This window comes from Pinus tabuliformis, chromosome J (assembly GCF_031772625.1).
Source record: "Pinus tabuliformis cultivar Carrire ecotype Pingquan chromosome J, CPIR1, whole genome shotgun sequence".
Classification (NCBI taxonomy): Eukaryota; Viridiplantae; Streptophyta; class Pinopsida; order Pinales; family Pinaceae; genus Pinus; species Pinus tabuliformis.
The window spans coordinates 952,084,806-952,099,648 of record NC_142295.1 but is presented as its reverse complement, the minus strand read 5'-3'; the positions used below and the strand labels follow the sequence as shown (position 1 = coordinate 952,099,648).

Here is a 14,843-nt window from a genome sequence, read left to right as displayed (position 1 = left end):
TCTTTAGACTCACCATCACATTCATTTCAAAGTGCTAAAACACTTGCCTACCTCGCCCCACAAAAACCTTTGCAAATCTAAGTTAATTTCCTTGACCGAAAGCTGCATTCCTCAACTGATCCAACAAACAACCATTAAAATCAATCAAATTCCTCTGAGCATATATGTAGGCTAAAATTAGTATTCATTTCAGCCATGTCAAGCCTTACTTTCCGTATTTTCTTTGAGATTGACAAGGATAGAGCCCTCTCCTGACCTGGTAGGGCTAGCTACCAAGTTAAGCATGGTTTGATGTTACCCTAGACCTGCCTTTCTCAGCATGAGGTAGATTTAGGCACTAACATGCAGCATAAAATGTGTCCTTCCTTTACTGTCATGATGTAATGGAGTGTATGCACTGAAGTCAAATCCTAAACTAACTGCAGAAAATGAAATGTTCGAAAGGGAACCTTAATCTATTGCAAGAAATAAAGTACAATGAAAGAAACCTATTCTAGTTGTATAAAGATCATGAACTAAATGTGAAAGAAACCTAGATTAACCCTATTTATCACTAACTGAGTATGAAATCTGATCTAGATAGTACTAGCTACTGTGTGCATGTGTAAATATAAAAGAACTCATTTTTTTATATCTTTTTGCTTTATAAATGCAAATGTTAATCTTTGCTTCATCTATGGCAGGGGAGACAAGTGTGGAGCAACAAGGTTAAAATAGTCTTGATGGAATGGAGGTCAAGTAGAGGCCTAATCCCAACTTCAATGATGATTTTTCCTAATTGGACTCAAAAAAAGGCTTTCCTACAGGATGTTGCAGTGATTTCCTACAGGATCCCCTAATTTACTACAAGATGTTACATATTTATTATACGAACTTATAATTCATCGAATGAACAAACAAATTAACTCCAAATTAGATGGGACAATTTTTTTTATTAACTGGGATGTCTTAGGTGCCCGTTCCAAGTGGAATCACTCAAAACGACCTCTATTAACCCACGCTAAGAAATAGAAAAACATTACTAGTGGAAAATCTAGAAATTCGAGAACTAGTGAGCTAGTAAATCTAAAAAATGCCTAACCTAATCAAGTTAAAATGTAGTGGGATTATTTTTATTATGAACTACAATGTTTTTGTGATCTAATGCAAGTGGAACCAACACGATTTAATCTCGTTAGCATGATCTAAAAAATAGCAGAAATTCATTGTTCTTTGTCACAAATGAGTTCGAGAAATCTATATTTCGGAATAAGAAAGATAATCCAAGTATCTCAATGATTACTATGACCTTCCAAATATTTTCCAAGGATGAAATGATGTTTTTGATCCTGCAAAAGAACTTAAATTAACCATTTAACTCAATCCTACAACAAGGAATCATTAATACTAAATGCAGAAGTAGAAAGAAATAAAAACAAGAGATGCATGTGCATAAGAAGTGAAAAGAAGGAAAGAAAATTATACAAAAGGGCTTTGAGGCTCCTGGGATGGCCAAGCCAAGGAAACTCATAGACCTATGGAGGAGAATAAGATTTAGAAGCTGAACATGACACCAATATTTATTATTTTAATCAATCCAATTACATCCCTAAAAGAAAATAAAATGGAGCTACAAAAATAAGAGTTCTATCCACAAGAACATTAATGAAAATCCCCCCTAGAGGCAAATTCGACTTGGTACTTATACAAAATGATTAGGAATCATTCCCCATGAATGGAGGAAGATTTCCCCACCACAATCCCTTGATTAGTGGATATGGTCCCCAATACTAGAAATCTGCATTAAATGGCAAGGAACACATTCCTAGATTTTCTCAATCATTGGAGTTCCACAATCTGTGCCATAATTCCATAATATCTTGTTGATTTATTATTTATTATTTATCCTCCTGTAGTAGGGAGCAAGTCCCTAAATTATCTCCTCCTCCAAATCTTCATAATCTGCCCAATATTCTCATAATATTCCACAAAAATAAATAATATTAGGCACAAATATGCAATTATTCATAAACCTTCCTAATGAATATATTAAAGTTAAAAATACATTATCTAATGCAAGAAGAAAGGTTTAATGTGCTGAAGGATGGTCATAGGCCTTAATTTATGTTTAATTTAGAGGCATGGGCCTTAATTTATGTCTAATTTAGAGGCCCATCAATAACCCTCTCTAAATTTTGTAATGTGACAAAACTGTTACTGAATGCTATAATGTGACATTACATTTGATGAATGTTGCAATGTGATAAAACCTTTAATCAATGTCATCATGAATGTTGTAATGCAACATACCCATTAATGCCACAATATGAATGTCACCTTCTAACCATAAAGGAATATCACATTGCGACAAAATACTTGATGAACATTTCAATATGAAATAACTAGTGAGGAACATAAGAAGTCAACACAAGTCAACCAACAAGAGAATCGTTACCTAAAGTCAACCAAACTTAGTACAACATGACCTTTGATGAACGTCACAATACAACATAACCATTAAATTTAACGTACAAGTTGGTCTCGATGAATGTTGCAATTTTACATAAACACTAAAGAATGCCACAATGCAACATAACCCTCAATGAATGTGTAATCTGACAAAACCCTTAATGAATGTCATAATGTAACATGACATTTGATGAATTTTACAAAGGGAGAGAAACTGTATGTCACACTTTGAAATTACATTTTATAAATACTATAATGTATCATAATCAATAACACCATAAGAAGATTGTCACAACATGAAATAACAACTAAATAATTTCAACCATGGCCAACCAAATTTAAAAAGGTTCAATGGGACATTACCATTATTGAACATTGCAATGCATTGAAATCTTTAAGTTAGCAAAGATAAAACCTTTAATCAATGTCATCATGAATTTTGTAATGCAACATACCCATTAATACCACAAGATGAATGTTACATTCGAACATAACCATAAAGGAACATCATATTGTGACAAAATCCTTGATGAACATTTCAATATGACATAACTAGCGAGGAAACTAATAATCAACATAATTCAACTAACATGACGCTTGATGAACATCACAATGCATCATAACCATTAAACTTAACATACAAGTTGGTTTAGATGGATGTTGCAATTTTACATAAACATTAAGGAATGCTGCAATGCAACATAACCCTTAATGAATGTTGTAATGTGACATGAAATTTAATGAATGTACAAAGGGAAATAAACCCTTATTTAATGTCACACTATGTGTTAGGGCCCTATAATACTAGTGATTACCCCATTACTATTGTATTTGTATCCCTTATTAATATTGTTGTGCCCCTATTTGTCCCCATATTGTTATTACTGTTCCCCATAGAATCCCTCTGTTGTTATTTTTGTGGCTTTATATTATTATTGTTAGGTCAGATGGGTTATATTGTGACTCCTTAGACTCCTATATATAGAAAGGAGGTTTTGTCATTTGAATCATCAAAGAATCATTCATTTGTGTAATGTAAAGGAGGTTTCCCCCTCGAAGAGGCTAAATTCTAAGCCGTTGATCTATCTTTTCTATCTTTTTGTGAGCTGGTTTCATAACATTTGGTATCAGAGCTTTGGATTCTAGGGTTTCACTGCTCCAAATAGGTCATCGTGGCATTTTCGCTATAAACGTTTTCTATGACATTTCAGAAGCAGAAACAAAAACCAATTTGGGACGAAATCGCACTGAACCTCAGGTCCAAATTTGAGATCTTTTCAAGCTATATTTGTGGAGATATGATCTGAGGAAGTTGGTCTTTTTGCAGACTCTTGAATTACATTCCAAACAGGTGATCGGGGGAAAATTGTCATAACTTTTTCTCTGAGCATCAGATTGAAATTTCATAAGAAGGTATAGAAAGAGGACGGACTGTAGTTTCGTGTATATATTTTCCAAAGCCAAAGGTTGAAACAGGGACACGTGGCATGTCATACAATTTCGCTCTACTGAACTAGTCTATAATCAGGTCACTGTGGGAGATTTGGCATAACTCTTCCTTGGAGAATCCAATTTGGATGAGACTGGTGGCATTGGAAAGAGGACACAAAGGGCTACTGCACATCACAATTTCAGAACTGGATGATTCGAAATTACAGAGATACATTAGAGGCAATATCAAGCTCCTACAAAGTGAAAAAAGGTGTGTAGATTTTTTAAAATTTTTTGCTTAAGCTTGGTTTGAAAAATTATTTTGAAGGAATTCAAAGGGCATAGTAGAGAACTATTATTGGTAACTGATGCCCGAGGAAAGAAAATGCAAACACCTAGTAAGAAACCTGAAAGCTCTAACATGACTCATGAAGAAGAGGAAAAAATGCTACATGATATATCAAAATTACAAGACCAAGTGCAACAAATATCACTCTCACAAAAGCTAATAGAAGCTAAGATAAATGGCGTGGAATCTAAGATAAAGGGCATGGAAGCTAAGATGCATGATTTGAAGATAGATTTGAAGACAAATTTGATGAGAGGCATGGCAGATTTGAAGATAGATTTGACAAATTTCCTATAAGAAATACTTACTAATGGTGAAAGGGTAGTAAAGGAAACTCATGATGCAAACAAAAGAAATGTTAATCATGATTTCATAGACTCTAATGTTGGATCAAATACCCACAATATATGAGGAAGTTTGTTGGCAAGGATACCGCAACATGGATATTACAGATGAAGAAATTTTTCGATCTCAATAATGTGCAAAACACACAAAAGGTATGTATTGCAACTTTATATTTGGAACCAAATCAATTTGTATGGTATCAATGGCTTTTCTCTCGTAAACAAATTATCACTTGGGAAAATTTTACGGAAGAATTGACAGCACATTATGAGGATACAAAAAGAAACACTTTTTTTAGCCAATTGATAAATCTCAAACAAAAGGGTTCAATAATGGAGCACATTGAGGAGTTCCAAAAATTGAACATAAGGGTAAAAAATATTCGAGAGGAGCATATGATTGATGTGTTCATAGGGAATTTAAAGGATAATATCCAACATGATGTTCGCCTTTGGGAACCTGATTCATTAGAGAAGGCATTCAGGTTAGTAAGAAAAATGGAAAGCAAAATTATAGCAACCAGGAAGCATACCACTCATAACTATAAAGATGGAAGTGTTGTTGCCCCTAGTCTTCCACAACCTATAAGGTTGACACCACAACAATTGGAAGAAAAAAGAGCAAAAGGGCTTTGTTATAGTTGTGATAACAAATACACTAAAGGTCATAAATGTGCTGAGAAGAAACTATTCTACATAGATTATGAAGTGGAAGAAGAAAAGGAGCAAGAAAGGTCAAAAGAAGAGGATATACTCCAGGAACAAAACTTAGAGAAAGAAGAAATGAATCCGACCATATCTTGTAATGCATTGGCTGGAATTACCACTCCTCAAACCATCAAGATAGAAGGACAAATCAAGAATAAAAAGGTAATAGTGTTGATTGACTCAGGAAGTACCCACAATTTTATTCATTGTAAGGTAGCAAAAGAATTGAATTTCTTCCTATGTCTAGCACCAGAGTGTCAAGTGATGATTGCAAATGGAGGAACAATAAATTGCTCTGGAAAGTGCCATAATATCAAGCTATCCATGGGAGAATATGTATTGACTAGCCCAATGCTTTCCATTCCAATGGGAGGTGCTGATGTTGTACTAGGAGTCTAATGGCTACAATCCTTGGGTACAATAGCTTTTAATTTTCAAGAACTTTTCATGAAATTTTCTGTGGAAGGAAAGGAAGTTGAATTAATGGATATTGTAAGGAAACTGGGAAAGATAATCAGCTCTAATAGTATGACCAAGCTTCTAAAAAAGGAACAAAGAGGTGTAATTGCACAATTATGTTCGCTAGATGTTTCCACATTGGAATCATCTATTTCTCCAGATCTCCAAAAAGCCTTGGATAATCATTCCAAGGTATTCGAGACTCCCAAATGTCTCCCACCTATTCGTGATCATGATCATGCTATTCATCTGATTCCAGGAAGTGTTCCTCTAAACATCAAGCCGTACAGATATCCCTATGCCCAAAAGAGTGAAATTGAATGTATGGTTGCAGAAATGCTAGAGGCTGGTATAATTCAACCTAGTCAAAGTTCTTTCTCTGCTCTAGTAGTATTGGTGCACAAGAAGGATGGATCATGGCGCATGTGTCCAGATTATTGGGAGCTCAACAAGCTCACTATTAAAGATAAGTTTCCCATTCCTGTCATTGATGAATTACTGGATGAATTGCATGGATCAATTTACTTCACCAAGTTGGATCTTCATTCAAGATATCATAAAATAAGAATGAAGATGAAGACATTCCGAAAACAGCATTTAGAACTCATGAGGGTCATTATGAATTTCTGGTCATGCCTTTTGGCCTTACCAATGCACCTTCTACATTTCAATGTTTGATGAATTCCATTTTCAAACCCTTCCTTAGAAAATTTGTGTTAGTATTTTTTGATGATATACTAATCTACAGCAAGTCTTGGAAGGATCATGTTGAACATGTTGACTGGGTGCTACAACTATTGGAGGAGAAACAATTATATGCAAAAAGATCCAAATGTTTCTTTGGAGTCCAAGAGGTGGAATATCTGGGTCATATTTTATCTCATGAAGGAGGTAAGGTAGACCCTAGCAAAATTAAAGCCATTAAGGAATGGAAAATCCCCACATCCATAAAGCATCTGCGAGGATTTCTTGGGTTGATAGGGTATTATCGCAAGTTTGTTAAGAATTATGGGAGAATAGCAGCACCTCTAACAACATTATTGAAGAAAGATGCATTTTCATGGACTCTAGAAGCAATAAAGGCCTTCAAACATCTTAAAGAGGCAATGTGCCAAGCACCGGTCTTAGCTACACCGGACTTCACAAAAACCTTTATTGTGGAATGTGATGCTTTAGGAAATGGAATTGGTGCTATTTTAATGCAAGATGAAAGACCCATTGCTTTTGAATGTCATCCAATCAAGGGAATTTTTTTACACAAATCTATTTATGAGAATGAAATGTTGGCAATACTACATGTGCTTAAGAAATGACGACCCTACCTAATGGGAAGACACTTCAAGGTAAAAATGGATCATGATAGCCTTAAATACTTTTTAGAACAACTATTATCCTCTTAAGAGCAACAAAAGTGGGTCACAAAGATGTTGGGTTATGACTTTGAAATCATCTACAAAAAAGGGAAGCAAAATGTGGTGGCAGATGCACTATCAAGAAAGGATGAGGATGTGGAAGCATTGTTGTGCGCCATTTCTATTATCTAACCAGATTGGATAAACGAAGCAAGGGAGGAATGGAAGAATGATGAAGAAGTGTGGGCACTTATTCGAAATTTACAACAAGATTCCAGTACATCTGATACATTTAGCTGGCAAAATGATTCGTTATGGTACAAAGATCGCTTATACCTCTGTAATAATTCCCAACTCAAACAAAATATTCTTATGGAATTGCACACTTCTCCCTTAGGAGGGCACTCAGGATTTTTAAAAAATTACCACAGGGTTAAGAAGGAATTTTTTTGGGATGGCCTTAAATCGGATATTCAAAAGTTTGTGGCAGAATGTTTGGTTTGCCAACAAAATAAAGTTGAAACAATTAAGACCCCCGGTCTATTACAACCTTTATCCATTCCAAGCCAATGTTGGGAGGAGGTTTCAATGGATTTTATCACAGGTTTACCCAAGTCTGAGGGAAAGAGTGTCATCATGGTGGTAGTTGACAGACTTACCAAGTATGCACACTTTTGTGCATTATCACATCCATTTAAAGCCAATACAATTTCTACTTCATTTATGGAAACAATTCAAAAGCTACATGGAAACCCAAAGATTATTGTAAGTGACAGAGATTCCATTTTCATTGGAAATTTTTGGACATAATTATTTTCTTGTCTTGGTACTCAGTTAGCTCATAGCTCATCTTATCATCCTCAATCTGATGGGCAAACTGAGATAGTAAACAAATGTTTGGAAGGATATCTTCATTGCTTTGTATCTGATAAATAGACACAATGGGTCAAATGGTTGCCTCTGGCCGAATGGTGGTATAACACTTCCTTCCATATAACAACAAAAATGACCCCATTTATGGCACTTTATGAATCAGCCACCATCCATCACATCATATTTACGAGAAAATTCTAAGGTTCAAGTAGTGGAACATCACATAGAACATCAACAACAATTCCTCGAACTCTTAAAGGATAACCTTGTGTTGGCATAGAATAGAATGAAACAACAGGCAGATCAACATCACAGTGAAAGAAGTTTTGATGTAGGTGATTGGGTATTCCTACGACTACAACCATATAAACAAATGTCCCTCAAGCAAGCTATGAAGGATAATAAATTATCACCAAAGTATTATGGTCCGTACAAGGTGTTGCAAAAGATTGGTACTATGGCATACAAATTGGAGCTTCCTGCAGCTTCTCGAGTGCACCCAGTTTTCCGTGTTTCATGCTTAAAGAAGGTTATAGGTGACAAGCTCCCAATTCAAACAATATTGCCAGAACTTGACAAGGAAGGAAAAATTATATTGGAACCGGAAGCAGTCACATAAACAAGAACTCGACAGCTACGAAATCGATCAATTTCGGAGTATCTCATCAAGTGGAAGAACTTATCCACTGAAGATTCCACATGGGAGGATGAGAATTTTATACAGAAGTATCCGGAACTACTCAAGTGTTGAGGACAACACTTTTTTAAAGGAGAGGGGCATGTTAGGTCCCTATAATACTAGTGATTACCCCATTACTATTGTAGTGGTATCCCTTATTAATATTGTTGTGCCCCTATTTGTCCCCATATTGTTATTACTGTGCCCCATAGAATCCCTCTGTTGTTATTTTTGTGGCTTTATATTATTATTGTTAGGTCGGTTGGGTTATATTGTGACTCCTTAGACTCCTATATATATAAAGGAGGTTTTGTCATTTCAATCATCAAAGAATCATTCATTTTTGTAATGTAAAGGAGGTTTCCCCCTCGAAGAGACTGAATTCTAAGGCGTTGATCTATCTTTTCTATCTTTTTGTGAGCTGGTTTCATAACACTATGACATGACATTTCATGAATATTATAATGTATCATATCAATAATCACACAATAAGAATGCCACAATATGAAATAACAAATAAGGAATTTCAGGCCAATAAAAGTTTAAAAAAAAAAGTTCAATGGGACATTATTGTTATTGAACATTGCAATGCAATGAAATATTTAAGTTGGAAAATATGAATGTGATAATGTGACATAACCATGTTGGAATATCACAATCCAACATAATCTGAGAAAAATGTTATAATCTAATAAAACTCTTAATGAATGTTGCACTGTGACAAAATCCTTGATGACTATTACAATATGATGTCACCTTTGATAAATTTTGCAATATGACATATAAAAATTAGTGATATCATTAAAAAAATAACATAATCCTCTGTGAACATTGCAATGCGACAAAACCCTTCATGGGCATTGTAATGTCGAATTCTAACACACCATTTCTTGAATGTTGCATTGTGACACAACCATTAATGCCACAAAATTATTCTAAAATAATACAAGAAACAAATTCTATAATTGGCAAAGAATAAAGTCACAATTTCGCATAACTATTGAGGAATGTCACAATCCAACATAACCATTGATGAGTAGTGCAATGCAATAAAATCCTTAACGAATGCCACTATGTGAAATCACATTGGATGGTTTTTTCAATGCAATGAAATCCTTAATGAATGTGGCAATGTGGCATCACACTTTATGCTTGCTACAATGCAACGCAACCACTAACATTGCAAGATGAGTATTAGAATATAAAATTACTATTAATAAATGCAACAATCCAACAACAATGCAACATGCTCATTAAGGAATGTACTAATTTAACGTAAAGAAAATGAAAAAGAATCTCATTGTAAAACTATGAAAGTTAAACATAATCCTCATTGAACATTACAATACTGTAAAAATCTTAATGAACATTGCAATATGACATCACACTAATATAATATTTTTATTATATATAATATCATATCACTAAATATATTATCATATTATATTTAATAATATTATACAATATTTAGTATTATATTATTATACTTGTTGAAACTAGTAAAACTTATTTGATTTCAATTAGTTTACAATTTTTTCAAAACATTTAATAAATATTATTAAAATTCATATTATTAAATAAGTTTATATTATGATGTTTATTTTTTAAAAATGAACATAATTGACGAAATATATATATATATATATATATACATATTTCATATCAAAAAATTTACCTTATGAACCAGATCCCCATACTCATCCAAACTAATACAAAAAATTTATAAATTTAAACATTTCTTGGTAAAAGTGATCTATATATATAACGTAATAGACTTTCACCTTTGACATTTTGAGGTGGGAAGAATCCAACAAACTTTCATGAATTACGATGGATACACGCTAGTTTTGAGAGGGATATAAGCAAAAGCAAAGTGCACTGTCTCATGGCTTCAACACCAAACACTACTCGCTGTACTGTGTGAAGATTGAATAGCATAATTGGGATCTATAACTTTATTTAGTGATGTGGAAAATCCTCTCCGATCATGAAGAGCAAAGTTGGAGTGTGAGTTGATAAGTGACTCACTTCATGTTATTCTTTATAAACTACTATTGCCATGAAGTGCAAAACACTCTACGTCTTTTATTTATCGTTTACACCTACGAAAGCATATTACAGGTGTCGTCGCCAGATCTTATAAAGCATGGCATTCCCTGAATGAAGGCACGGCTATCAACCTTTTGCTCGCATGATAGCTATCCCCTATCACCTCCTCGAATCGAATGCGAACCTAAATTGTGTGATTCCTATAAATGAGTCGAGTCGAAGGATAATTATTAGTGTTGCAAAAGAGACTTGGAAAGTGAAGTTGGCAAGGCCCAAGAATATAAAAACAAGAAGCGGTTGTCCATCATTTAATTGTAATGTATTGATTCCTTAAATCGATGGGTGTCACTTTTAAAAATATGATGTTATTCCTTTCCATCGTCATGCACATATTCTCCAATCAACCGTCGTGTATATAAGGCCATTCAATAACAATATAGAACCACCACCATCATCTCGTTTCGTGCTATCTGAGGTTAGTAATTTGTGTTTATTTCAAGAGTACTTAGCGTTTGGCATTCTGTGAATCAATCAATCCATGGCATACTATGGGGAGTACGATTCATGCCAAGAGAGGAACCAGAGGATTTACGAGTCCCCGCCTATTTCAGGCTATGGCTATCAGCAGCAGCCGTCACGTCCCCCTAGCGACCCATGCCTAAATGTAACAGAAGGAGGCCATGGATTTAACGAGTATGGAGGCCCCGCTGCTTCTAACAAGTATAACGCAGGAGGAGGCTACATGATGAACCGCCAGAAAATAATTCCACAAGGCCACATCGTGAGGGTCGGCTCGAAGGCCAACCCTGACTACGCTTTGGCTATCAGAGATGGCAGTGCCGTCATGCTCTTCTACAATCCCAATGATCCCACAATGGTAACAATCTCATATTCATTAACTGCATGAATAGATTCTGTTTAAATATATATTTTCTTGATTAATTTTTGTTGCCTGCATAGACTCTGTTAATTTTCTTGATTGATATTTGTTGATATATACAATGTATATATGTATGCATGCAGCAATGGGTGAAGGATGAAAGCTGGAGTAACCAGGTGAGGGACCAAGTGGGTCATCCTGCATTCGCTCTGGTGAACAAAGCCACTGGTCAAGCTCTCCGCCATGCCATTGCTGAATGTCAGGAGGTTCTGGTCACTCAATACGAGGGCCCCTCCACTTATGATGAGAACATTCTGTGGAGTGAGAGTGAGGACATGGGTTATGGGTATCGAACAATAAGGATGGCCAACAACATTGGGCTCAACTTGGACGCATTCCACGGCGACAGGAGGAGCGGAGGGATCAGAGACGGCACTCGCGCTGTGATGTGGAAATGGAACAAGCAGGACAACCAGCTCTGGAAGCTCTCTCCATGCTATTAATTGCTGCATGTATATAATATATCTAGTATTATACTATGTTACTATTAACATGGCTGGCATGAGTAGGAGATGAAGCATAGCAGCATAGCATAGCAGCTACCGCATGGATACGAAAGGATAGAATGACTGATTATTATAAGATCAGAAAATATAGACCAGAGACGCCTCTGTGTGTGTATGTGTCTTTTTATCATCTCATAAATAAATAAATAAAGCCGTTTCAGACTGTCAAATATATACTATCACTACCGCATGGATACGAAAGGATAGGATGGCTGATTATTATAGTAAGATCAGAAAATATAGACCAGAGACGCCTCTGTGTGTGTATGTATCTTTTTATCATCTCATAAATAAATAAATAAAGTCGTTTCAGACTGTCAAATATATACTATCACTCAACTTGCTTGCCCCTCTCTGCATTAAGATTAATGTTTAAGTTGCCCTCTCTGAATTAAGAGTAATGTTTAAGTTTATGGTACAGTATGGATTACGTTAATGTATTCCAAATTAAATTTGTATTTTTTATTAGCACAATTATATTTATAAATGTAGGCGATAAATATCATATTTATAATTATACATTAATATATAATATTATCTATATATTCTATATGAATTTAATTGTTTACCATGTATTGAAATATACATTCATGTAAATAGTAATATTATTAATAATACAATTTTTGTGTTTAAATATAAATGGTTTAGAAGTATTATAAATCCAATCAAATAAAATTATAAAACTAAGGTATATAAACTTTTTTTATATTTTCTTTAAAACTAAAAAAAATAATGGTAATTAATGTAATTGCATTAAAAAAAGAAAAAGATAGTAGAAACAGGTTTAATTTAACCAAACAAACAATAACAACAACACCAATAAATGAAAGGCTCATGCAATATCTTCTAAATGCTCAATTTACTGACTTTATCAATCAACAAATCTATTCACATGATGAAAAAGAAGCGCAAAGAAATTATCAATCTGCATATAAAAAATTGCAAGAAACAGTAACAATTATATAGAAGTATTCATCTTTTTCTCAAAGGCATGCAAAAACACCAAACCATTCGAACAATATTATATCCTTTGAATATGAACCATCGCACATCATTTTTGAATTGATTCCTCTGAACTACCCTACATTTTGTCACATTTGTAAACACAACCGCCATGCATTATATCTCATCCTTTATCAATTAGTCCATTCATCAAATTAGGTTGTCATTAAGGACATCTCTTATCGAGGACAACACACACTTACAATCTCCATGTATCAAACCTTTGACCAGGTTGTTGTTCCATCATTCTGTCACCTTTGATCTGTCATGTAGATTCATCTAGTTACCATATACTTGTTCTGCTACAAGTGAGTTTCCATCAAGGACAACACATGCATCATAATTCCAACAAGGTGGAATCACTCTTTGATGGGTTGAGGTGGATGAACTCATGAAGCCCTGGATGAATTTTGATTGATGTGTTCTATGAGATCCCACATTCATGCTTGGAATATGGCACGGGGGTGAATGACTGAAGAGAGATTTGGCTTAGCCATTCTATGGTCGGATGGAAAATGGAAGTCCCATCTCGAGTTTGGATTCTACATCATTAATGAAATGTTATTTCTCCTTATATCTCTATGAGAATTATGGTGGATTATATGTGGTTTATATGGTTGTGATTTCATTGGTATTACTATCCCTATTATGTTGGTTATGTATGTATTTTATGACAGCAACTGTGTATGGCTCTCATCATGTTCTTACTTGTTATTGGATGATAAATGTATCTATGACCTAATGGATGAAATAGATGCTAATGTGATTAGGAGACTATGCTTCATAGCAAATCTCATATAAGTATGAGACCCCTATGCTCAGATAAGTTATTTACACCTGTAGCTTCCATATTTACTAAGTGTTTGACAAAATGTTTGTCATGGCTAGTAGGGGTCCAGGCAAGGTCTTGAACAAGCATTTGCTTTAGTAATGTCATTTCCATGTTATTTTACTGATTTGAAGAGATGGTTCAATTCAGGGCAGTGACCTAGGCTCTGGGCTTGAAAAAGTGGCTCAAATCCCGGAGCGGCTGACATAGCACTGACAATTTGGGTCTCTAGTCACTAGAAAGCAAGGAAGTGAGAGAAACTATAGGGTTACGATTGCATGCATGACTTGTCATGGGGGCGACTTTGGGTTTAATTCATCTAAATGCTAGGTTAACTCAGGGGTTGGGCACCTAGAGTGGTGGATTAGCTCCTGAGGGCCCTGTAGAACTTGAGAGAGGTTTGTGTGTTGTGTTTCTATCGATTCCATTTCCTTAAGTTTACCTAGGAGGCTGAATCATATCATAGTAGCCTCTCATTGCATGTTTTCCTTTACTGGTTAGGTTACTTGGGTAGATGTGGGAGGAGGGCGTTACATTCTTAGTCTTCTTGTGGAGAAAACCTATTATTTAGCGGCTCCACTTTCATTTCTAACAGGGATGTACTTGGATGGATTCAAATAACGAAGTTTGGTGCCATTTTTAGATTATAAAGCTTAGTTTATTTCATAGGAATCTTATTATCCTTATGTTTAGGCATCCCAGGATCCTCATAGCCCTCTCGTACAATCTCTTTGTTTTCTTTGAATGTCTTTTTCACTTGCATCTCTTATTTCTGCATTTACTATTCATGCTTCTTTTGTTATAGGTCATATTGGTTAAATGATTGAAGTAACTTGTTTTTTAGGTTTTATTTACAGAGTCATAGGAATTATGC

At 34.9% G+C, this 14,843-nt stretch overlaps 1 protein-coding gene across 1 annotated transcript; it reads left to right on the top strand.

Moving 5' to 3' along the window:
- The first annotated feature begins 11,111 nt into the window (after nucleotides 1-11,111).
- Nucleotides 11,112-12,408, top strand: LOC149229968 (ricin B-like lectin R40G3). The gene is made up of 2 exons (XM_089375968.1): nucleotides 11,112-11,569; nucleotides 11,716-12,408. The coding sequence occupies exons 1-2, from the start codon at nucleotides 11,231-11,233 to the stop codon at nucleotides 12,073-12,075; spliced, it is 699 nt and encodes a 232-aa protein (XP_089232094.1). The 5' UTR covers nucleotides 11,112-11,230; the 3' UTR covers nucleotides 12,076-12,408.
- Nucleotides 12,409-14,843: the final 2,435 nt, after the last annotated feature.